The 27,225-nt window shown below is 35.3% G+C and overlaps 1 protein-coding gene across 16 annotated transcripts in view; it reads right to left on the bottom strand.

Moving 5' to 3' along the window:
* The window catches only part of heph (hephaestus), a 359,023-nt gene that overhangs the window by 20,271 nt on the left and 311,527 nt on the right, over positions 1 to 27,225 (bottom strand). For 13 of the 16 annotated variants that reach the window (XM_053746143.2, XM_053746137.2, XM_053746140.2 and 10 more), the window contains 6 exons: positions 26,986 to 27,087; positions 17,488 to 17,634; positions 12,411 to 12,557; positions 6,322 to 6,351; positions 5,706 to 5,825; positions 4,790 to 4,916 (listed from right to left, as the gene is read on the bottom strand). In XM_053746143.2, coding sequence (XP_053602118.1) covers positions 4,790 to 4,916; positions 5,706 to 5,825; positions 6,322 to 6,351; positions 12,411 to 12,557; positions 17,488 to 17,634; positions 26,986 to 27,087 — 673 coding nt within the window. Of the gene's footprint in view, positions 1 to 4,789; positions 4,917 to 5,705; positions 5,826 to 6,321; positions 6,352 to 12,410; positions 12,558 to 17,487; positions 17,635 to 26,985; positions 27,088 to 27,225 lie in introns of those variants that run through there. The other 3 variants (XM_064436007.1, XM_053746146.1, XM_053746147.1) reach the window with 1 other exon arrangement.

Here is a 27,225-nt window from a genome sequence, read left to right as displayed (position 1 = left end):
GATGGCAACTATGCTCAAAAATAAAATTGAAATCTGAAGAAAATGAACAATATGGTTTTTTTTGAAAGTTTTATTTTAAAGACAATTCCCTAAGTTTTAGACATTCAATAAAATCCCATTTCTTTATTTGCTTCGTGAATTTTAAACTTTTAAATTAATTAAGATTTTTATTTGTTGCCTAACGTCCGATTCCCTTTTAATTACTTACTACTAATTTATTACTCGTTTTAAAATGATTATGCAATTAATAGAAATAATCATTATTATTTTTAAATTTTCGACATCGTATTGACATAAAAAATTGGTCATAGTTAAGAAAACGGGGGGAAGTTTACGAGAGTGAATGCCACGAACTTTTTGCAGCCTTTGTTCTGGTTTATTTATCCGGCTGAAATATTCCGAGGCTAATCCAATAACGCTGCTTGGGGCTCCGATTGTGCGCAAGAAATTCAAATGATCTCAATCAATCCTCCGTGTACGCGCTCCTTCTTAATGTTTCATTAAAAATTCAGCCGGAACGCGCAATTACTTTATGGAATATTTAAACGTCAATGCCTGCGTAAACACAAGATGGAAATTGTGGTTAAATTAAAATTTTGTAATCCGCATTTCGTTGTTGCAAAGAGGCTGCTTCCGCTGTGTTAATATTAAGCGGGACGGACCGCTGCCGACCGATTACGTACCAACATCGTTATACCTGAAATCTCCAGCTTCCCTCGCCTTCGCGGAATCAGACCTCTGACAACCCTGAATGACTCATTTACACACTTTCACGAAGCTTGGAAGCTCGTGACACTTCAATTCCAGCTTGCAATTTGCGACATTTGAATTTCGGTACACTGTTTAAGAACGCATCACTGGGTATAACTATTTTGCAACTAAAGACTGAATTAAATATTCACTTCCGAGGATTAATTTCATTAATATCCATTTTCGACCATACAGACCGACTTTATCCATAAAGACGTGAAAGATGTGACTTTTTGTGAGTGTATAAGAAGCCACTGGTATAGAAAGAAATACATAAAAATAAGAATTTGGGAAGATTGTTAGTAGACAAATGAAATCCTTATAATTACGGGATTCCAATGTCGACACAGACGACACCTACCGCAAACAGGGGACGCATAATAATTGTAGCGGTCTGCTACACCTTAATAAAGCCAATCGAGGATGGTCCGGGACGACACGGGGGGGAAGCAGGATTAAGGGAACTCCACGATCTTCATTGAGATTTGTTTCGGGATTAAGACCGCGTTTGATGGGGTAACCTCGTAGTCCAGCATCGACGCTATTAACCGTTTTTCTCTCCCTCCAATATTCATATAGATATTGGAGGAGGATATACAGAATATTCATTAGGAAAACTCCGCCGCAAAACGAATGCCAACATAAATCGGAATTTGTAACTTCTGAGCGATTCAAGTTATAAGGCATTTGCGCCTGTGATGTTGATCGAGTAAATATAAATAAGGTAAAATATTAAATCTGAGAAATCATGAAAGCCGCGTGTTTATTTGCAGAAGCGATTGATTACGGTTCAGAAGACGCAGGGTCTTGTCGAAATAATCAGCGCGTCAATATTTTTATTGGTCTTAAAATATAGTAACTTTCGCTCATTTTCCTTTCAAAAAACCCTTAATTTTGAGGTGACGGAAGAGCTATTACCGATAAAATATTACTAAATCTAGGAATATAATACACAATATAAACAAGGAAGAAACTAGGAATATAGTACATAATATATATAGCATGTTTATATAAAAAAACAAAAGTGAATATGGAACTGTGTATGTGGTTTATTTGCTCCCCTTGCGAGCGGATAATTGAAGGAAGGATTTATATGTTTCGGATCTGCTATCTACATACACCTATCAATTTTGGTTTCCGCAGGTAATTTCTGCGTAGGTATTTGGTACCTTCATACGGTATAGTATTGATCTAGATATATCCAAAGGTAATTTTATTTAAGAAGTCGATTCTATTGTGGGCTATGTAAATACATACATATACATAGCCTTTCCTTTTTTCATAAATATCTATGTGGTTTCAGTACTTAGTGTTATTAACCAGCAACAATGAATATATACGTTTCTCATAAGAAAATAATTCATAACACTTTGTATAATTGAATTGCGATCCGACACTGTCAGTCATACGAATTTTCTATTGACGGTAAATGAGATGAAGTTATCGAGAGCCAAAGGGCATTTAATGTTTTATCTACGAAGCACCGTTGAATATTCATAGAGGAGCGTGGTGGGAAAAAGCGAGGCGAAGCTTCTAAAATTGGACAATGACGAATGTTGCAAAACAAGCTTCATTTGAAGTAACGGGTTAAAGGGTAGCTCACACCTACGTATTTTATGATTTTTTTTACATTTATATCAAACATTTAAATTATACTATTTGATATCATTTTCTTTAAAAAAATAAATATGACATGTAAGCTAAGGTGTCTTTATGTAGCTCATGTGCTCAGATGGTTCTCGCGGCAGGTGACAGCCATCATTTATTAAAATTATAAAACTTGAAAATAATTTCAATATAAGTATACACTAAAAATAAGTAAAATTAGTACCCAATTATTTTACTTTTCTAGATATCCAGATTCAGTGCTTTTTCTTTTTTATTTATCTATGGTTCTTTGGATGATCATATGTATGATAATTATACGACTTTAAAAATATTATATCATTTGAAACGCGTATTATGTGGAGTAGCCAGTGTGAACTCATTTATCACTAGGATACCTGATTGCGGTGCTGCTATTTGTGCTCTCGAGAACCGCCCTTAAGTGTACGAGTGTGATCGGAAATTGGAAATGCAGTATTAGCGAAGGTGCCGCGCGATACCGACAAGTTATGACTCTGATCTGTGTATCCGAATACATACGGGACGTCCCGAAAATCGATTCTGAGTGTTCGGATTATAGGGATCTCAATTTGAGATCTGTATTTGCTCGTATGATTTTAATTTACTCTCGCGGTTCCTATTAATTTAGTTTAATAATTTAAATTCTAAAATAAAGGAAAGACCAGTTTTATGTCGAAGAGCGAGGTGCTACTAGGCAACACTTTTATTGTCTATCACTGTTAATAAAACAGTGTATTCTGGTGTACACACCAGACATACATGTCATCATACTATTGTTATAATATTGAAGTAATCTCTAGTTTTTAGTAAATAGTAATTGTCAAAGTGAATTATGACAATATTACACGTCCACGAAAAATGTAAGCATCCAAATAGTCGATTGCGTATTCGAATACATTATTAATTATTGAATTCATTTGAACTACGAAACTAAATTTTATTTTATCATGTATTCCTTATTATAACATTTGATTTGTTATTACAGAAGTATTAGTATTAACAACTTCCTCAATTTCCCTTTTTGAAAGGACTTAAATCATTATAATTTTGTTGCCAAATGATAGCAAAAGGCAAGAATTAATTAGATACTCCTATTAAGACGTTTCGGGTGATCCGATTATGAATGTGCTATTCAATTAGGAGGCAATACGATTAAAGAAATTGTATCAGAGATAAATAATTATGGCAATATACAAAGATTACAAGAAAACTACATAATTCCAGTTTTAGTGATATGGTGATACAATGATATTGGTTTATAGGGAATTATATTAAAAATAATGATAGCAGAAGAGGAAACCCAAACATGTTGAATTAATATGATAATGTGATAAAACGCCGTAACTAGCTACCCCAGGCAAATCAACTTACTTTTCCATCGCAGATCGTTGCACAATTTAAACGAAAAAAGTATAGTGTTAACAGGGAGTGCTCGGGGACCTGGGGCATCGTCCAGCGTGGTTTAAATAAAGTTGATTCGATGTTCCTAGGTGCACGAGTATAATTAGTCAGGAGTGAGCGGCGCCGGTTTCGGGGCTTATCAAATATGTACCTACTACCTGCCTGCCTCTATGTGCGCCACGATTTATTTAGGATATGCATGAGGGTACCATTTAAATTTTAAACGGATTGCGCCCTTGGATTTTCGGCCTCTGTTATGTTTGGTAAATCTATCACTACAACACGTACACGAAATTAATTTTAAAGCTCCAATTTGATTTATTAATAGTTATTTTAGCTGTAATCCCCTGCGCTGCCGATAAAAGCTTACCGACGGTTGCCGCGAACTAATTAGGTATTGAATTAATATGCAAATACCATGCTTTGTGAGATTTTATGCTTTTACAATGTTTTTGAAACGTTTGTAATGGGAAATTAATATAGAACGAAGTGGGTTGGATAATTTTAATTAATCGGCTAATTACTTTAATCCTATGGAAAGTATTCTCGGCTCGCTGCGCCGAGTTTCATTCCGGCTCGTTTCAAGGAACAATATTATTTTGGAACCAACTTTTTTATACAACGTGAGCTTTTTGAATTCACACTTTTATGCACAATACAAAGGTGTTCAGCATTGGTATGATTTACTTCATAAGTTTTTATTGACGATGACTGCATTTGTATGTTGATTTATTAATTCTACTAAACAATTTGAATAGTTTAGAATATTTCATAAACAGCACCCATGAAAAATGTAAGTGAATTACAAGACTATTAATCTATACTATTATTATAAAGAGTTTGTGAGTTTGTATGTTTGAGGGTAATCTCCGAAACTACCGAACCGATTTCAAAAATTCTTTCATCATTAGAAAGGTACATTATCTCAAAGGGTATATTTTATCTCAAAATACTTACAGTAGCGAAGCCCCAGATAACATCTAGTATTAAAGATATAAAGGAGAAAACTTACTGTTTTTGGTGAAGGTAACGATCTTGAGCACCTTGCCGTACCGCTGGAAGATGGAGTACAACACGTCCAGCACTATCGGGTATAGCATGTGCTCGATGATTACGCGCAGCACCGTGTTAGGGCCACCCTGGCAAACATACATTCGACATTGGAAAAAACTAAACCAAATTCTAAATCGTTAATATCAGTACGCATTACACCTTCAAGAAATCGATGCACAAATTAAATGTTAGGGACATTTAATTTGTGCATCGATTTATTGGAAATCACACACACTGTCCATAATATTAAAAGCTAATTGGATAAGTAGGTAAGTAGTATATTCTTTATTAAATCATGTTCAACCTTTGTTGCTCAATTTCCATATTTAAAATCTGTAAAGCAGCATTTAAGCATTTTCTGCAAGCCAAAAAATCGCGTTTGCGGTGCAATAACTGAAGATTCTGACAAGTGAACAGAGAACTTATTATTCTGCTATACTGAAGTGCTGATGTTTTGTTCAGGAAGCTGAAATTCAGACAACAGCACATTGACCCATGAGTCAGACATTAAGGCGCCTCCCCAAAGTGACGGACCCGATCATTCAGTGTAATCGTCTTTGTATGCATCGACGACGCTGCGTCTTAGTCCGCCCTGGGAACCCCTGGGACTGCAAATCTGAATCGGGAGCTAGTTTGTAATATTTAAGATGCCCTTTGTAATCAGCTTTGGTTACCGTAAGCTGCCTAGTGGTTTGAGCATTAGCTTTGAAGTTTCGATTTTGCGCTGCTTTATTAAATTTATCTTAATGATTTGTCCTTAAATATAAACAAAGGAAGTTATAGTTAATAAAATTGTGTATGGTGCTTACTCCTACCCTTTAGCAAAAATCTGCAGGCTTTACACCGATGTCATATACAACAAATACAACACAAACCTGTATTTCTGTGCCGCCATTGGCTGGCTGCAGCGCCGTGCCAGCGCCAGCCACTAGCGCAGAGCCCGCGGTGTTTGATATCACCTGCGCGGCTTGCAACGCCGCCTGCGCCGACGCCGACTGTTCCAAACACGACACATATTAGATTTCACTTAGAATACTTATTTTCAATAGATCCACTCTGGTATAAATTCGATCTATTCTGTAAAAAAATCTCATAAGATCTATTTTGGATCTGGACATTAATTAGATCTAGTCTGAATTATCGATGACTACGCTTAGCGGACCACGAATCAAATGATACAACAAATTATTTATTAATCAATATTATTTACTATTTTTATAGCTTTTCCAGAATCCACTAGGGACAAATAAAAGCACAGCAAGCTAGCTTGACGCGTCTGCATTAGATTCATCACAATCGTTGCATCAATATTTTGATCGCTTTTCTTGTAGCAACCTTGTGAATACTGCGTGAGCTTATCTCCGACCAATCTGTGATCGATTGGCCGGACTACATTACATTATATGGCTAGACTCATTAACTGAAATTTCTGTGTATAATTTTTCGAAAAGATTTAAAATGAATAGTGTTAAATTTTAAAGAGCCTCTTACCGTTGAATCGAAAGCCTGCCTGTTTGCCAACTAAAACAAAAAGTTATATGTTCACATTTTATTACAAAATGCATCATGAATAAAATATTCTATCCAGCTAATAAAGTTGCACATCACAAAATTACAAACATTCAAACTTTCGATTTCTTAAATAATACAGTACATATGAATAAGATAAGGACCCAGACGCTGTAGCACGTATTTTATATAAATATCTTAATAGTGTAGATACATTTTTAGATATTTTTTTGTTGACTATTTAGTGAAAATAATTCTGTGATAATGATAATACTGTGATAATTTTCAAAGATATGACAAAAATAATATCACACATTTTTGGAATTGTCCAAACGCTCCATACTAAATGATATTCTCAAGTGACTATACAATATCTTAGCGAAAAGAGCTATGTTTGTTACACAATTACCTTAAATATTGCGTTTATGCTAATTACTTCTTTCTCTGATGATTTTTACAATTTTCTGACCTTATCGTCTATTGTAAGCAAAAAGGAGTTTCCTCGGATTCCAACGTAGTACGCAATCTTAATCAACAAACAGGAAAACTAGGACGTATGACATCGTATCACATTGTCGTTTAGTGCGGCGGACCTTTGCTATAACAATATTACTTAGTGAGAGAGTCACAACAGCATTTATGGTCACGTAAAAACTGTACATGTCTTATAACTTGGTGAACAATGCGACGCAATGGCACAATGCGTATATCCTGGCAATGGCGGGATTTATCTACGCGTGCGCCACCTTCGAGAGCCGAGTAAGAGAGATAACATTGACCACGTCAAACAATGGAGGCCATAAACTTATTTTGTGTCGTCCGACTATTTTGCTACTCTGTTGCTTACGGACGGACAAAGGATGGGGTGGGCAGGACAGCGATCATGCTTAATGTGTGGGACAATATTTTCGAACACTAAACAGATTTATTTGATATCGACAATATATTTTATTACTTTTTGTGGTAACTGAATTAACTTTATACCAAAATGTTATTGTATGCGAATGAAACTAAAAAAAATTGTAGGTTCACAGAACATACAATAAGTTTTTTTAAACTATGTAATGGAGCCCTATTTTTGGTGATGGGATCAAAAATCACACTTGCCTTGTTATTTATGGCGATAATCCTGAACATGACACTTTACACCCTGTCAAAAATAAGGGAAAAGACAGACCCAGTTGTTTTTACATTACGATAACATGCACGGTCGCGGCACACTTTGATCCTATATTTCCACATGGCTTTGTACCGACGACGGGCTGACAAGCGGGCAGGCCAGACACAAAAATAAGGCTTTAACCGTGTCATTGTAAGCCTGCCGCCGACGGCAAAGGCTTCGGTACAAATTCACGTTGACTTGCCCCCTTTCTCCCCTTTCGTGGTGTTCCATATTGTTGCTATAAGCGGAGCTATCATCTCGTTTCACTACTATGTAAGTGAATAATAGTTCATGTGTCTTTTAAACACAAGCTTTGTCGTGTTCATATTCTAAAGGAAGTGAAAAGGGAAATAAAAAAGGAATTTTACTTCATTAAAGTATTTTATTTAACGTAGTGCTTTACATTCCCGAACCCGAGGCATACCCAATCCCTCAAAGTAAAATTCGGATACGGATCGCAAAAATGTTGTCGTGTAAAAAGAACGCGCGACACGGTCCGGGCACTCGATTCGATCTGAAATATTTTACGTGTCAGCAGAGCAAGTGGCGCGCCAAACTCTCGACTTATTTAAAAGGTTCTTTCTTATTGGAGACGCGCAATCTTTCACCGAGACCGCGGGCAGACGACGACGCGACAAAATAACTTCGTCCGTTCGGAAGACTCCATTCAGCCACCACAAAAACCTTTTACGTCGCATGATTGATCAAAGCTTTGAATTCGGTCTACATCTTTCAATGCATCGATGCAACTTCACTAGAAGAGGTAGAATATTACTAAATAAAATTCTGAAAGGTAAATGTCGGAAAGAGACGTCATCTAACTGTAAGTATGCAGAGGGTGCTCAAACGACGGATACATTCTATGGCAATAGTTAGTAAGATTCTTCGCAACTCTCTCATTATAAGTTTTAACAGTGTAGGACTGATACAAAGAGATCATGGATTTGTGTCCTCATTAGTTGCGACTTACACAAGTGCGTCTTTAATAATAATCACTATAAGAAACATTTGCAACTCTAGAATAGTTTAATAAGTTATATCTGCGATGTTGAAGATCGTATCGCACGCCGGACTGATAACATTTTGTAACACCTTCATATGAAAAATATGACAAGATATGAACACTTAGAGGGTGGGTTGCACCGTCAACTTTGACGTTAACTTTAACGTACGCAGAAAAATGCAAAGTACGCCACATTATCTAAACGTCAGTGGCGCGCACGTTAATAATCAACAACGGTGCGATTAACGGTGCGAACACCCTTAATAAACAACATATCAATATGTAAACTACGGACGCCACTGAACAGATTATTATGAAGTGGAAATCAAATCGCCAGTTTAGAAACATACTGTAGTTCGTATTAGAACAAGTTAGGGTCGAGCCGGTATGTACCTATTCTATTACAAGTCTAGTCCCAGTTAGTTAAACCGCAAGTCCCCGCTGATCTGTCTGCGACTGCACTTTGTTCGTGTTATAAACAAACTTTGTAATGTTCCTAACTTTCCAGATCGCAAATGACGCTATATGCATACGATACATTCATTGACTAACAACTGCTTTGGTACCTAATGTCTCTGATCATTTTATATTAGTATAAACATACAGAGTTTTAAAAAAGAAATAACTATGTACAAGCTGAGCGGATATTCATATCTAGGCAGATATTCATAATTACATTAGAAGTCTAGTACAAGGAGACAGAGATAAATTCTGTAGACGATATGCTAACGAGCCCTATTTTGCTTAACATCAATACAAAAAAAAAACAAGAAAAATTTACAAATCATAAAGAAAAAAAAATCCATGAGCGATTAACTATACAGCCTAGAAGTCACGACTTGTAAGCCATTATTTTAGTATTATAATTGGATGTTGGGTGTAGGATCTGGAAGTAAAGGAAGGGAATAAATTCTATAGTAACAATGTCGAGGGAACGTCATGTTATTCGGAGTGGTCGGATTGGGAAGGTGTCAGGGAAGGCGGCGGGATTATTGCTGGTCTCAATTACAGTTTGCATCTAAAAGCCAAGAAAATCCCGCCTTATTCAATTCAGAAGTTAGCTGCCCCCATCATATTGGTACTTTTTTATTTTTTCAACAAAATTATGCAATTCTAATTTCTTGTTTTTATTGTCAGCCTAGTGTCAGCCGATCCTGGAAGGATAAGAATAATTAATAAATTATTCAGTATGAGAGCTATTATGAAATGCACAGGGATTTTTGTAAATATAGTTTAATACTGCCGCGCTAATAGTGCAATAAAAATATATTGCTAGTCACCGTCTTGGGCTATAAAAGTTAATTTAATATTATCAATGTGAACGTAATCATACTTTCTACCAATATTTATAAACGCGGTTTTCATTACTCAACGGATTTCGATGAAATTTATTAAACATGTAGAAAATAATCTGGAATAACATATAGCTTAGGTATTTTAATTCCGACAATTTTACTTAAGCGGCACCCAGATGCGTAGCTAGTAACTAACAACAATGCAGTCATACGTTACGTATTACGATGTTTTGAAATTAAACCGGCTTATTTTGGACCGGGTTCAGCAATTTACTAAACAACGAACCCTAAATCGGCGACGCCATAATGGGTTAAGGCCACTATAGCGCGTGCCTATTACTACAGATTTCCCCTTGTTAATTGTTAATGGAAGTAACAATCATTATTAGGAGTAATATTTTACTTTATATAGTACTATACTTGCGCAAATATTTATTGGAAACACATATTTGCCCAAATGCTTGTTTTAAAATGAGGTCGTTTCTACGTATATTGAAAAGCGAATTTTTGGCTTCATTCGCAGCTGTGTCGCCGGGTCCAGCTTAAAAAATAATTCTTTTTAATTTTGAAGAGTTACATACCCATTTGTATTAGAGTATGGGCATAGATAATATGGAAGTTCATTATTTCACAAAAAACGTATCAATGTTGTTATTTTTCAGAAATCTTATGATATTATCATGGTCCTGCCTATTCCATTTCAACAATCGACACTATTGGTCTGTATTAGTTATTTATCTATGAATCCCCCAATACAATATTTGCACGAATTGGACATCGATACAATAAACTAATAGCTATTATTTGGATAAAGTTTGTGTTATTGGTAAACATTTGCCACTTCCACCGTCTCAACACCGCGCCAGTATTTGCTCTCCACACAATACACATAGATTTAGTCAAACAGATAATAATAGACACCTACTTGTATCGTTTTCAGTTTAATCATCACATTAATTAGCCGTCATGTTGACTTAGATTGTGTGTGTTGTTGACAAACCGATCATAATACTGGCATTTATTTGCTGATAAACAATAGTGAGGTATCGATATAAAGCTACTTATAAAATCGATTAATTCCGCTTATTAAATTATAATAATTATTCAGATGTTTCCAGATGTCGAGCGTCGAGTGGCATCGCTATGAATTATATTTTCTTTGGAATCCCTTTCGATAATACCGACGAATAACCATTTCTCATCACTCGATATTATCAGCCATCAGATGGTTGAGGGTTGTTTTTGATAGGTTTCTTGGATAAACGAAACTAATTAAGCGTTTTAATTAATCCTCCCATTGGGTGTTTTGTTACAGAAAATATTGATTACAGGCTCAGGAAGGAAGAAAAGATCCATTTGGTAATGATTTATCACAAAGGGTGTACGAGAGTGCATTATTTTATTTAATAATGCATGTTAAACACACAGGTATAGTAGTAGTTAGGCATCGTCGAATATTAACGAATATTCCAGGTAATAACCGAAAGCCAATGAGTCCAACTTTTAAATGAACTAACAGTGGTAGAAGAGTCACGCACAGTATCAGGGCCGGGAGACACTAGTGTAGTTGGCTAACTCAATCAAATCGGAACAACGTCGCTCACGTCCCGCGATGCGGGTTTATTGAATACTGTTATCTAAATTGTGGGTTCTTGATGTCCCTAACAAAGATTAAATTAACAGGTCGGTGGTCCGACCGCAAGGGGAGCCTCCCAATTGGTCGGCTCGCCTCTGAATGCTTCATCGCATACGCTCGGATAATCTGCTTGTAGAGTTGTAATAGGGCTAATTGAACTATCGTTAGGTTATTAGTCCGAAATACCTACACATTCTGTTTCCAAATTCACCATCATATATGAGCTTGAATGGATTTTGGATACGGCCGGCGCCGTGTTGATAAATGAACATTATTAATTATGTTGATGTTTAAACGATGTCGATTTGCATGTTTGTTCGTTAAAATCATTAGTTGTCAATATTGTTAATATTAAAGTTTGAAATAAATGATGATGACTGATATTTATGACTACTACCCTTATATCAGAAAACGAGGTCGGCTTGTTAATTAATCAGTACACAACATACATGTTTGTTACAATATTAAGTCCTTTCTTTGATATGTGAAAAATTAGATGTTGATTGATTTTAGGTGTCCATACACAACTTTTGGATATAAGTATGTATAACTATTATAGTTATAAAAGCCAAAAGTTATCTTGTACCAAAAAAAACTACGAATTGATGTATAGGAATTAAAAATTACAGTTCCAAAGAAAGCATAAGGCCTGACCTAACCTAACCTAACAGAAAATCTATAACAACATAATATATATATATGACTCGTTGCAGCACAGAAACGAAAGCAAAGTAAATTATAATAAATTAATAATATAAATAAAAAAATTAAGGTTAGGCCTTATGCTTTCTTTGCAACTGTTTTTAATTCGTATAAATAAATTCGTAAAGTTTTTTTTAAATCTATAAACCGGTGAGTAGCATGTTCTTTTTTTAACACCACTTGTCAGCTATGTAAATCTTTAATTTTGCAAGCAAATTATCTTTTTAATTTAAGACACTTATAGTATATCCCAAACATAACGAGTAAACTTACGGCATTGCTGTGTGTCTGGTCTGTCTTGAGTTCCTTGTGGTTGGAGAACTGGACGTAGACAGCGCGCCCGCGCAGCTGCGCCACGCAACCGCCGAAGTATGCCACCATCGCCACTGCCGAGATCTCCTCTGCCATTTCCAGAAATGCCTGGCAATGAGTAAAATAACATTAAATTTATTTATTCTATCACTATAAATAGGTACTATAAATTTTAATGAAATATGGAAAACAAAATTTATGCGAAGTTTTAAGCCGTACATTTGTTAATCTCTTTATAACACGTAAAAAATACGTTGTTATCAAAATATAATTTATTTGATTATTTTACAGGGGTAAATCATTCGATACATCCGAGGGGCATGGCTACAAATAGCTACCTAAAAATATTAAAAGCGAACATCAATCACGATAAAATTCGCGTTGTAACAATTTTATTTGGAAATCGACGTAATAATTTGGACATTATTTATAATAGGATAATTTTGAAGCATGATTACCTATCTGCTCCTTGAAAGATTTTTTACCACTTGATGAAGGAATTACCACTTGATATGATTTTATGTCGTGTAAATAAAAATGATGTTTATAGTGTGACAATAAATTGAATTTAGAATCCGAGTGAATTAAAAATCAATGTTTTTTGGCCAGAAAAATAATAATAAGCGTATCGTATCGCAATAATCGCATAATAGCAAACAAACGCGTATACAATGGTGATAAAGCCAGCCAATCCACTAAACATAATATCAAACATAATATACAAAGAAGGAATAAATCATAGACCAATATACACAATTTCCCGAATTAAGACCGTTACTCAAATAGAGCCCAGCAGCGTTAAGCAACTACATCGATGTAATGATCAAACAACTGAAGTTCAATTAATCCTCCCCACATCCGAGAGAGCGGTCAAACACTGATACAACACTGGGGCCCATCTAAACGCGTTATGATTTCACGATCATTTCGGTGCTGTTTCACCTGGCATGCACCGCAGACTGCTTTTGGCATTTGCATGGTTGGTCAGCGAACAGAACGCACAAAGTGCAACCGCAGATTAAATAGAATATTTGGTCGACGTAAATGCGGAACAAACATGGAAATAGCTAAATTACAAACGGGCTTTTCCGTTTAATTCAATGTAGTGTTACCAAACCACAAATTTATACAGTAAACAACTATGCTTTTAAATTGAAAAAGATAATAAAAACTGTACTTTAGACATCTCAAGCTTTTATGATAAAAGAAATAATCACAGTTCCATTCGGTTATTCTGTTTGTGGAGTGCTCTTCTCTCGTAGAATAACTGATAAGGTAACAGGTATTTCGATGTTTGAAATTGTAAAGAAAGTTTCCTCAGGAGAATATTTGTTATTGATGCCTTTTGTTTTCCGTGTTTAATTAAAGTTATACTTATAAGTATAGAATATATACAGTTGGAAACTGTCGGAATATACTTGTAGAATTAGATCGATCACAATCAAACTAGAAAACTTATTTGTACCTTACTAAACTTCTATACCAATAATATTTAAAGGAGTAAATTATGACTCAGAAATTTATGACTGAAAAAGCGTTTCAATCAGTTCAATATTTAGTTTGAAAGCGTCGTCGATCGTAAGAGCCCTAAAACGACGCTCACAAATTAATGGAGGTGTGCCATCAGGCGAATGCGAATCGTAAAATAGTGTCAACGCCTCTTCCGTTTTAATCACCGAGAGTAGAGGCGATTGTTGGCGTCCACTCACATCAGTGTTTGCTCACCTCTCCACAGATGGCGCCTTTGTAACTGGAGGCCACAAGCTCAGGTTACCATTAACTGCAATACTTTCATCATTCCCGGGGTCAGTCCGTCAAAGCCTATGTGAACTTGTGGGGAGTGCTAAATTTCCAACTAGATTAAATTGAACTAGTTCAACGGTTCAGTTCATCACAAACAACATCGGTTTATATTATTCTGAATGAGTAATTACGAAAACGCACGACAACGACAACAAAGATCATGGCTATTTAAGTAGAGCAGAGAATGAGTAAAAACTTATGAAACATTTTCCAGTGCTTTGCCAGTGATTTGCACCTTAAGAATGGAGCGCGGCTTTTAAAAGGACACGGAATATTTCATGAGAAAAAAGCAAGCAAAGAGACTATGACCGTTCGTAAGAAGGGATTCGACTTGTTTCTGTGCTAGAAGAGAGATTGTTTTCCTTCATGCCGCGATATATACGGGGTGGATGTCATAAGGGCTATTTATTAGACGGGATAACATTGTCGCGTCGGTCGGGAGCTGCCTTGGCGTAATAGGATTTTCTTTTTATCATTTTATTTCTGGGTTGTAAACTAACTTATTTTTAATTTGTCAGGTGAAACCGTAAATTTCGTATTGCACGTAGCCGTGACCGTTTGGACGTAAAAGCGCAGTAAACCCGTCTGTAGCTGCCTTATAACCCGTCGCAGACTGTGGCAGTGATGTGGATGACGTGTTATGCATGTATCGCTTGATGGATCACATGTGAATAGGGTAATTGTGTTAACAGAACTAAGTAAATAAGAAATATTGCATTTTTGACCCATCTTTATTAAAGAAATTTAGAACATAGAAGAACATAAGATATAAGCAATATTTTGCGCCGGTTTTTTTATTTCATAATATTGCAGGGTTTTTCGTTCGCTAAATGGCTAAAACTAAAATAATCCTATTGATGTCAAAGACCATACTTACTCGTGTTGAAAGATTTCTATCTATAGTAGACACTTATTTATTGAGCCCTCTCGACCCAAATTGAAAATTATTTTAGACGTCGTCGTCCCCTTAATTTCCGCTAAATATGATTTCAGATGCAATCTCGTGTTTGGGGTCATTTCAGGTGAGGTGGTGTTTTACTAATAGCTACTCTTATTTAATTTGCTTTATAAAATTATGTGACTGCTACCACAAAAATCTGAATAATACTAAGGAATCATAAGACTGTAAGACGAAATCTCCCTTACAGTCGTATTTCTTAAGAATTAGAGTCGTAGCCATTATGTGGAATGATAGACACACACATGACGATTTTCTTGGCAATATTAATGGAATGATTTTCCACTGTCTTCACAATTTCACTCAGTTAACAGCTTATAATAAAGAATTGCATGTTTCCACACTATATTTTTCTTCACCAAGAAAGCAAGAGGTTGGTGAAAACTAACATATATTCAATTGGTATTCAAATTCATGTGAGACGAGTATTTGAACCTGGGACTTCTGGTTCACAGACGAGCGTCTTAATTACTGATAACCTCCGCTTCAACGATACTGGAGTTGCAATGTATTTGCAAATGTATAAAGAAGACCGTATTCTTCAATCTATTGCATCCAATTTGAAGTAAAGTAAAGAGACATTTGGAAAATCCGTAGACATTGGAAAGCTTACTTGAAACATTAAAACCACTCAAAGTGGGACAGAAATACTTATAGGTAGTGCTTCACAAACAACAATAGGAATAAAGGTAGAAGGACGTAGCAAATAAAACGATAAGATATCTTATACTCGTATCTGCTATCACTTTAAAAATGATAACTACCTAAAGGTACAGTAAAAGTTACACAATAAATATCTATAAGTAATTAAAAAAATATTAATTTCATTAAAAAAGTATTCCATGAAATGATGAGGTGGTTTTTTGCTTAGTTTAAGGGAGAATGGAATATAAATATAACATGCATGTTCCTAATTGGACTGAGAATTATCCGCACCTAGTTTAACAATATGCCAGTACGATAAACAGAAATAAATCTCAACGTTGCGCAAATCAATTGGCAACTTTGCAGCCTCTGGTTCAAGTAGCACACGGCCTGTTTACACGACCTGCATCCACTCGTGTTATAGGTAAAAAAAACATGAGACAACTGGGCAGAGGACAGTGCACAATTGTCGGCGGCCTATTTGCGGCCGAACTACCACTTGTTGTTTCCTAGGCCGGTCTCACACCCATCCATTGTGCCTCCACAGCCTCGAGTAGCAGAGTTAATTTACTAAATGAGGGATCTTTTTATCGGTAACAAGATACAGCGTGATGTATCTTGTTACCGATATATTATGCTAGTCGGGATAATGGTAAATGGTGCAATCGAACCTAATTACCGATTACTTGATTAAAAGCATTGGTAAATTATGCTCCAGCCAGTATTTTACTTTTTACTTAGCCATTAGAGTTACCTGAATTATGGTAGTATTTCTTATTTTTCTCTAAATATTTAAGGATAGTTACGAATAAGAACTCGATAAACTCCTTTGGTCAATGTATTCTGCGTTCGTACATATGTCGGCCACTTTGGAGATTGGATTAGGAGATTTTCTGTTTTCAATTCATTGGCAAACGTTTGTATTCTGTTTATAGTTTTGTGTGATACTATATTAACAAATAGTAATAGTTAAAATAAAACGTTCTGTTTTCTGAAAATTTATTTTGCGGAAAATTTATAAAATACATACATATTTTGCACACGTACTTATTCTGAGTAAACGCACCTATAGTGCTCCTAATAACATTCATCACAGCAACAATATTAATTTACAATCAAAATGAATCACCAGAACGATATTAAATTACATATACTACAACAACATTACCCAGAACTATTTTTCAATATAAGTAATATTGAGAAATTGTTCTCTCACTCTGTTCTCACTTTTACCTCATTAAAATAAAAAAGTCTTAGGTAATTGAAATGATATTACAACAACCGTATGTTGTCGTAGATCATTTTGGTATTAATGGCAGGATTAATAGCCATCTATCTATATTCTATCCTGTAGTGGAGGTGGACCTGGCGAGTGGGCCGCTTGATAGGTAGCAGAATGTTTGTGGATGCGACACTAACCGTACTCTTATTACTATTTGTCCACGCTGCCCAACTGACCCACTTAGACGGATTGTTTTTGTTAAAACTCGTTTGGAAATCCTCCGTTCAGTTACTATGCAGGACAGATTTTCTTGAAGAAATTGAAAATGTTATTGACACATCTGTTCACAATAAATTAATCTTAACAGCTGAAATATGAATTGTGTTTTTGTGAATGTTGAAAGTGCTCACCTGATTTTTGCCTTTGAGCACAAGAACATTGGTGACCCTTCCGAAGGGCAGGCCGAGCTGTATGATCTCCGCCTCCGTCGTTTCATTGGGTATGTTCCGTATATGGATGACACGCGAAGGCTTGCCCACATTCTGTTCCAGTTTCACCTGGGGACAAACACATAGAAAATATACTAAAATAAAACGACATAGCTATGAGTTAACAGGTCAATGGCAATATCAACGAATGTTTTTTACTCTTGGTGTATTGGTTTATTCTTTTATTTCCATCCTTTGAAATCAAAATAAAACTATGTCAGTAGAAGTAATTCAATTCAGCAGAAAACGAGGTTTTACCGGTTGATTATAATTGAAGGGTAAAATATGCCAAGTACATAACAATCAGATAAAGAAATTCTAACTAAGACCAAATAATTCAAAAGAAAAATCTTCACGGGCAAATTGAAAAGAAAAGAAAAATAATCGGCTTTTAATCGTGGATCCATTAATGGAGGCTGGAGTAGTGAACGCGGGACTAAACGGCGTACAAAATGACCGGTCTAATATACATAAATAAACCTAGCATTGTTCGCGAGGAGGAGCCGGCTGGATAATTGAAAAGTCGATGTAGTATAATTGTCGAGGCTTATCGAGCCAACCCCAATGTGGGCGCCATTGTTCCCGAGAGAGCCTTTTGATTACAGCGGCGGGCCCAAAACGAACCCGAATATATTGTAGCTTTGTATGACACTCCACCTTTCCTAAAGTGAAAAGAACAACGTACTTCAATATAATTCTCAACATCGATATCCACGAATGTATGTAATTGTTTTAAAAGTTGTCAAGAAATTACACTTAACCAGATAGGCGCGGGAGATAATACTATCACAAAGGCAATCCCATTAATGTCGACAACAACCAGTAGTTTCCTAGTTCGACAATATTTGGGAAGTTGTGAACTATCTATCCCTCTTTTTTACGTTCTTTGGTAGGCGGCGAAGCGTGGAGGTGTAACAAATGAGTCTAATGCCTATTAGTTCGACCTTGTTAAGTTCGGATAAAGTGGAGCCAACCCTACAAAAGGTCGGACTAAAAGTCGGAACAGTTCGCGAACTGCTTCCCTTGTGGCTTTTTACTCTATCGATCACTGGTATTCTTTAAAATTGAATAAGATTCGAATTTAATAGGGATAACACACCGAGAAATGTTATGCACCGTTTGAAGATGGAAATTAAAAATAATATTTTGTTTTTTACAATCAGAAGATCAGATAAAAGGGGATATTTCTCGAAATTATTATTAAGTTGTTATTAGAAAAACACGCATAGGTATTATAAATAATTCGAATTCAGTTACAATCGACTTCAAAAGAAGCAAATCCCCGTAAATAAACAAATAATAATATTTTTGCTGTACCGTGCAAAGGGAGGAATAAATCGTGGAACACGCTCGCTCCCGCCTCGAGGGTACATTCCGGCATTTTCTCTTCTCGCGAAAAAAAAACAAGTGGTACGTAAAACGTAAAGAAGGACATTACTTTCGTTGGGTCAGAAAATCTGCGAGGTACGATTTCCACATCAGGCACTTTAAATCATCTGCTCTATCTCACATTTCATCCATAAATATTAAATCTTGGCTGGATAGAATAGAAAAAAGAGATATCGTATGACATTTTCCTGCGAGGATTTCCCGGAATCGGTCAATTTTCCCGCTGATCGCGCGGGCCGTGCTTATTGAAACACTATTTTCTCAGTTGGCCGCCTCCGCGCGCTGTCATTAACTATAATCATCTGCATTGCCGTGTTAATGGCCTTAGTTTATTAATAATACACCAATGTATGTATATAGTTATTACTAATACACCAATGTATGTATATATTTCAAATATATGGAATACTCTTATTTTGAAACTCTCGCGAAATTGTTAACATGAATTCGTACTTTTAATAGATATCAAGCCTTTTTGTTCTATGACATTTAAATTAAAGAAAATCCAAAATAGAAATAAAATTATTTTTAATATAGCAACACTACGCTATGTTCGTAATTTCTATCACGAAACGGGCTGCGGTCGCCCTGTATTTTCTGGAAACCTTTGTATTAGAATGAACGAGGCACTTAGGCTCCAGGGGATATTTTATGACACTTTGTACACTTCAGTGTCCTTTGTAGTGATTGAGTGTAATTAGAGGTTGTGCCTATAACACTTTCTTTAAGTCACGAGCGTTGAAACAACTCGTGATTAAGATAATTCAAAACAACACATTTCGTTATAGATATCGTGAATAGATTTATAAAAAAAAAAACAAATGATACCCAATTATACAAAAAACGGTACCAATCATCGGTGTTTCACCACATCCGAATGGAACAACTTCACAGTGAAACTGAAATAGAAAAAAACATTAACATGGAAAAGTGATACAGTTCAGTGAGTCGAGTAAAAGTGTTGGTCAATTCACATTGTAGTTTCACCTTGACCGGCAGACTGATCACGTGCTTGCTGAGTCGGCATTCGCAAGGAAGCCGCTCCGTCAATGTCCTCCCCGCCTTATTTTATGTCTAACTTAGTGACACTTAACATTGTGTACTTAAGGTATGATATTTTTGTATAAGTGAAATAGTTATACAAAATAAATGTAAAGCTTTTTTGAAAACATTTTGTTTCAATGTATTCAGCATTTCAGTGTTTATGATCAAGATATGTCATGAATCTTCAGTCAATCAATTTCAAATTTAATAATTCTGAGCTAGCTCGTGTTTAGACCTGGTACATCTTAAAAGAATTCACTATACCACACATAAGCTACTCTTATTGTTTTTGTTTGTAATAATTAAAATTAATACAAGATACATGTACAACGGCGGACTTATGCCATATAGGGATCTCTTACAGTCTAGCGTCAATAGATTTATTTATTCCGATTATATATCAATTGTAAGTGTGGCGTACAATATCTTGTCAGTCGTGATGTCGCAAGCGCGGCGTTGGTAATCCTCCTGCGGGCAGCCGGGGTGGTGGCAACAGGCGCCCGGATACTGCAGATTATGTTATTACTGACAGAGATTCCACAGATTTGCTCAGGTAATTGAAATGCACTGAAATAGATTTATATACGATCCCAAATGTTTTAGTAGAGGCGGTTGAGATTTAAACCGACAAACTAGAGTACTATAAATGTTTCTGGATCATGAATGAGAAACAATAATATAACCAATAGGTTAGTATAACAAGTTATGATGAAATTTCTTCCAGTAACAGAGTGAAAGTAGATAAAAATGCCTAACTCAGTTCTAAACTAGTTGGGATTGTTATACGATATTTACTAAAGTGAACGTAACACGAAAGAATATCTTATATCGAACGAAAGAACTTAACAAAGTTTGAAGATCATTCAACCTCTCAACAACTCAAAATAAACCAATAACATTATAGATTAGCGAGATCAGAACCAGCTACCGGTATAGCAGTGGAACTTAGGAAAGTTCAGGAGCCAGGTGTAAGTCACGAAAACTAAGCGAATTAATTATAAGACATTTAAAATTCTTACTTCGCACCGCAAAAGTTGGGGTTACAAAAAATCTTGCGGTTTTTACACGTCACGGAAACTTTTTACAACTTTGATTGAAATTTTATGGAACAGAAAACAGAAAAATTAAATAAGAATAGGCGAAAGACGAAGAAAATGCATTAAAAATTAAAACTAAATTTCTGATATCGAAACCTTAATTAGAGCTCTACTTATTAATTTTTTTAACAATGGCGCACTACAACAAATACCTATAAATAGTCGGACGAACCGGAACAATAAACTTTAATAAATATACATTTATTAGGCTTAATGATCCTTATAATTAATCAGAAGCTAACTAAGATAATCCGTGTGCAAAAGACATCCGGAACAATCAGTAAACTTTCCCGTTCAATTTTTTTTTAATTTTGTATTTATTTATTTTGGCCCATGTCAGGGCCAAATTAAGAACTGACGCTAATAATAAAAACAACGCAACAGTTACACTGGTCTCATCAGTTAGACCACGCTCAATTGCATCGGCTGTTAAAATTTGAAGAGCATTATTACGGCAGGCATCGCGGCCGATCGTCGGAACTTTTAATTGGCAATCCGGCGAATATTGTTATTAAATTGCCGAGCATCATTCCTATTTCCAACTTATTGCTATGACTCTCGTAGTCGCATTTTGATTTTATTTATTCGATTGTTTATGCAGGTTGTTGTTTTTTCTCGACAAGTTTTTATACAAATAAGTTAGAAAAAAGGTCTTTTGTAGAACCAGCGCGGCTAAATCAATATTTAACATAGGTATTAAAAATCGTACTTTACATTTTTAAGTGGTAAAAAAATACAAATCAAATAAAGTCGTTATTGTTTATAAAATTCAAACACAATAAAAAATTATACTTACTGCAGCAACGAAATAATTGCAGTTATTAATTTTACGCACTCCCGTAATTAACAATAATTATTCGACAAAACTGTAATATTCTCCGATGAAACAATGTAATAATTACATCGTGACAGTTAATTTAAGTTCCATCCCGAGGGATTAAACGGCTTCAGGAAAACTTTTAATATTGTATTGCGATCTTATTAGAATGTTACTCTTTATTGTATTACCCTCGCATTTTATTTTTTTTTTTTTTCAACTAAATGAGTTGTATAGAATTTGTAGAAATTATTTTAATTTAGTAACATTTGCAAGAAAGATTAACATTATATCAATACATATTATCAAAAACATATAATATCTATTTTGTTCGGCCTTATAAATTAATAACATGAGCAGATACACTACTTATAATTTTGAAGATAGATCAAAGGATAAATAAAACAAACCATGATTTTATGTTTTTCCAAACAAAACAGAGTCTAAACACAAATGTTATAAAAGTATTAGAAAAATTGACGAAATAGAATTCAACGATGTTTATGGGAAGGGTATAAATGTAGCGAATAATGCAAAATTAAGGTGCTACCGAAATTCAGTTTGCTTAGTAGGGTGCTAATTCATTCATGCATAAGAATGGGGCCGGGGGCAACTTTGTCCCGGGAACTTTTAATAGTGGCTCTCCTTCGGTCGCTGAATCGCTTTGCAACTTTAGTTTGACTAAAACATGCTCATTGATATTCATAATAAAACATTAAGTGAAAACTATTCCAAGTGTTCAACTTATAGAATAAGCAATACAAACTTTATGGGCGCCCAGATGACCTATTTGTAATGCTATAAATATCCTAAACTGTTTAACCATTATTTTAAGAATGCAAATTTATAAAGCCGGTGAATTTTACAGAATAGCTTTTCTCTCATTATTAGTTTTTAGATAGTAAATTGGATTTTTATCTTTACTGAAACAAGTAAATGTTGCAGATTAAACTGATTAAAAAAATTAAAGACTGATTTAATTTTTAATTTCTCAATAATCTAGACTAAACGAATGACGAATGAACTGTTATACAAATAAAAATACAACTCGACAACACAAAGGGGCGCATGAAAAGCTCAAGCACATTGTCCGCAATGACTTGTTTCATAAGTTTGTATAGGTCGTTCAGCGTGTTCCTGCTACAAAATCGTAAAATAAGATAGCCAAATGGTTTTAGTACCCCTAAAACTAGCCGTAAAATAGTAAGTGCCCGCCCAATGAATATCTTTATGGCGTCATTTGATTGATTACCGAATTTTCTCCGAACAAAACCGATAAACTCGACTCTGTTGGTCTTTTATTATGGATATTGGGGATACTTGTGAATTTACTTAGAATCCTCTGTTGGTGGGCGCGACTTTGATACGACGTAAATTTTGGTCTTGAGGTTTGATGTAGGAATATTAATGAGACATTGTTCGACTTCATGACAGCCAGCTAAAAGCTTAGAACGGAAACTCGTGAGGGTTAACTTTGTCTACCTACCATGTGTGCAACATCTGTTATAATTAAATATTTGATTAGACCCCTAGATAAATAGAACCCATTACAAATAATACTAATTACAATTATAACTAAGAATCAAAGATGAATTACTCTAATAACGAAAAGTACTTAAGCAAGAGTTACTTTGTAAGTTTGTTTAACAACGTAATTAATCAAAGAAAATCAGGAACCGACCAGGTAGAAAAAGGACATTTAATAAGATTACGACGATGAATAAGTAAAAAAGACAATTTGTTTCCCAAAGAACAGTGAACCTGTGCAAACACTCGTAACTCCGGAAGACAACCTCGTAAATGCTTAAGTAGTGGTAACCGCAGAACCTGAAGCAGTCACTGATTTGATTGATCTCTATTGCGCGGCCCTCTAAGTTTTTACAGGACGCCGTCAGAGGAAAATGAGGAAAAAACGGGAACATAATTAATTACTTTATTTGGACATTAATGACCCGGTCAAAGAGGACGAGGGTTGATTAGTGTGTTTTCTGCAGACGTGCTCTGTCTGATACGGTATTCGTTAAGTGAAAACATTTCCCAATATTAAAATACGAGCTGTCAGTTGTCAGCAACTCTGCTGTCAAACGGTGTCGTTCGATTGTGTGGCGGAAACCGGGCGACGAGGGTGAGGCTCTTTAAAATTAATAATTTGACATAAGCGGAGTTCGCGAAGAAACTGCCGCTGAGGCACGGAGGTGCACGATGTAATAACAATAAATCTGTATGGGCTAAGATTTAACAAAAACGGGCTGCAGGAAATTTCCTAACAAGATAAGTTCGTCTCATAAAACATTTTGTAAAAAAATGTTTACCTACTCGGCGGCACTTCCTTCAATATTTTCACAGCACGAGGTGCTCGCCGAACAACACAAAGAGAGGACATAAAAAAATACTTTTAAAAACGAGTTGCCATTCTGCCGATGAGTTCCAAATGAATATTCAGAGTGACAAAGAAGAAGGGGTGACGCAAAATAGGCAGTACTAAAATTTTCGCGGTGGAAAAAAAAGGTGGCGCAATCGCAAAACCATGAAATAGCAAATAAATAAGCGGCGCAGGGACACGTCCCTATTTAATTATGAATTAAGGCCGGGCTGTAATGAGATCACAATGTAATTAAGATTACTGTGGCGTGGTTTTTTCAGGTTTGCTTTAACAAACAAGAGTAAATGGTTAGCAAAAAGAACCAATATAATAACGCCACCTTGTTTTGCAGGCGCGCGTGTAATATGCATTTTGCAGAGCGAACCTTCTCACATTTGATTTGAATGTTTTGCTCTGTGGGACTCTTAACGATCTGGCCACGTCACAAATTCTTGTAACAAATTACTAAATTACAATAAAACCTTATTTACAAAAATAGAGAACAAAATTTCTTCACGTATACAGAGCACATATTTTTTACATTACTCGTATTCATTTCGTTCATTTCAAGCTCCGTGACATAATGACCGGTGACAGCGAGAAACAAACTGCCCTCGGGAAAGAATACGAAAATGGTTTCTTTTTGGAGGTTCATTTCTATTAATTTACGTACTATTATTTACAATAAAATTTTTGCCCAAGAACTAAAGGGAGGACATTTCCAAAATAAAAGAAAAAATGACTGATTACAAAAAGCTAACGTAGCATTTTAGGCAGAAATGAATCATTTTTTGTAATCAATGGACGCTGTAATTTCGATGAATTTTATGGATGCATTTTAATGGATAGCTTTTTCACATTTGAGTTAACTGTAATCTGTTTTCTTTTAAAAAAGTAAATTGACTTGCAGCAGATAGGCAACAATAGCATTCTCAAGGAGGGCTGACAGTACGGAGGGGGCTAGGTTAAATTTTTACAATGACTCCAGGCTTCATGGCATCACACCCCCAAAATATATTTTCTGACGATCTGTGCGCCCATAGTGCACAGATGTAATATTACAGATAGGCTTCGTTCATTAAACTTTTAATGGATGGTACAATCCATCTGGTTGGTCGCTGGCCTCCACAAACAGACAAGCGTATTTGTATAGCGAACAAAGTGTGCATGCGATTCGCGCCCGTATTTATGTAAATACGATGGAACTACTGCGCTGGTGTACACCCAAAACTGATGTTTATTTTTTACAGTTCCTCGTGTGTCGATTGTTTCCCATTTAGTGAGTTAAAAACAACAGTTACCTACGTTCGTGTTTAGAATTCGGAAAAACATACGAGCATCGAACTGTTTGTATTTTCTCAAGTATGAAAAAGTTGATTGGTTCTGTCCAAGCTGCCATCAGATATTTACCTACCTTATTTTCGGTTCTCACATAAACAGTAATACCGATGCGCGCTCCATATTTTTCGAAGCATGAAGAAAACTTAACAGTATTGATCTAGTATCGAAGAAATACCGTTAGAACATTTTATAAAAACTCGCCGTTAACAATTTATAATTCCATTTTGTTTAAATGTATTATGTAAAAATTCCATTCGACATCGGCAGGTCAGGGTGGAGATTAATAAAAATTTGGCCCTCGAATCCTCCAGGGAAGCCCTTTATAGCACGTTGGCTTTTTATGAGGGGCCTTTTATTTTTATACTTATTTCGGTTTTGCGATTCCCTCGTTTTATCGCTTTATCGCGATTAATCGTTTTTCGGTTAATTACGTAACCGAAGAAACGTGATTTTGGACATTGAAATTTTTGATTTATAATTTGATGACATTTTGGTGGAAGTTAGAAACGTCTTACCTGGAGAATTATACATTATTGCGAATATTAATAAAAAATACCTCAATTTCACAATCATAAAATTAAGAAATAAAAACAGATTTTTTAAAACTTTTTTGTTTGAGTAAAGGGGATATATATTATTCACAAATAAATCCAACTGGTTTATTTAAACAAAAATCTTAACGAGTAAAATCAAAAGTAAAAAGTAAAAAAATAAGAGATATTCACAGGGCTCTCAGCATACCGCACGTATTCGTCATAAATGCAAATGAAATCAATTACGGATTGATTTTACAACACTTTACGTTTCATGTTTTGTTTTGGGGAATAACAATTGAATCATTTAAAAATATTAACAGATATATCAGGGATTATGGGAGTAACCAATTCAAACTCTGGTTATTATTGTTTTACAAAATATAAGTATCTTAATTTTTTATTGATACACGTAAAATTAGTGACTGTTTCATTAAGTATAATAAAAAAATAAACCACACTTTATTAATAAACTTTCGATAAATTTAATTAATAGGTTAATCTTTTGAAATACATATCCCTCAGTGATTGCTACAAACACTACATGCGACGAAATCGGCGCGGGTCTACGAGGTGCTACGCCGTATCTGCAGATTCAACACTTCGTAGTCGTATACACGGTCGAAGCGAGATGCTTTAAAAGCAAATAGTATTTCCAATTAACTTGTAGTAAATTTTGTCAATTGAATTCATACTGTTATTTATATGTCCACGTTTTTTCCTGTGTACTACTGTGTGTACCGAATGGTTCTCTTAGCTTATTCTTTCAACTATAGAACGGCACGTTCGTACCGCTGTTACCGCTACTTTTAGCATGTAAATAGATGATAAATTTACCTTTTTCGCAGCAGAATCCTGGTTGTTATTGTCGGCGTGGTGCGGAGCAGCGGGCGCCATGACGGTGACGCCACTCTGCGAAAGAAGCTCGTCTGAGCCTCTCTGGAACAACGGAAACATATATTTAATATCAAACTAACAATATCTAATTCTAGTAATATATAAAAAATCCTATATAGAGATAAAATAATATCTTAATTTGTAAAGTTTCACGAACTTGTTTTTATTTAAGACTGAAAG

Source organism: Plodia interpunctella, chromosome 6, assembly GCF_027563975.2.
Source record: "Plodia interpunctella isolate USDA-ARS_2022_Savannah chromosome 6, ilPloInte3.2, whole genome shotgun sequence".
In the NCBI taxonomy this organism is placed as follows: Eukaryota; Metazoa; Arthropoda; class Insecta; order Lepidoptera; family Pyralidae; genus Plodia; species Plodia interpunctella.
Note: the sequence above shows the minus strand (reverse complement) of the source record. Positions and strands in the feature narration are given on the sequence as shown.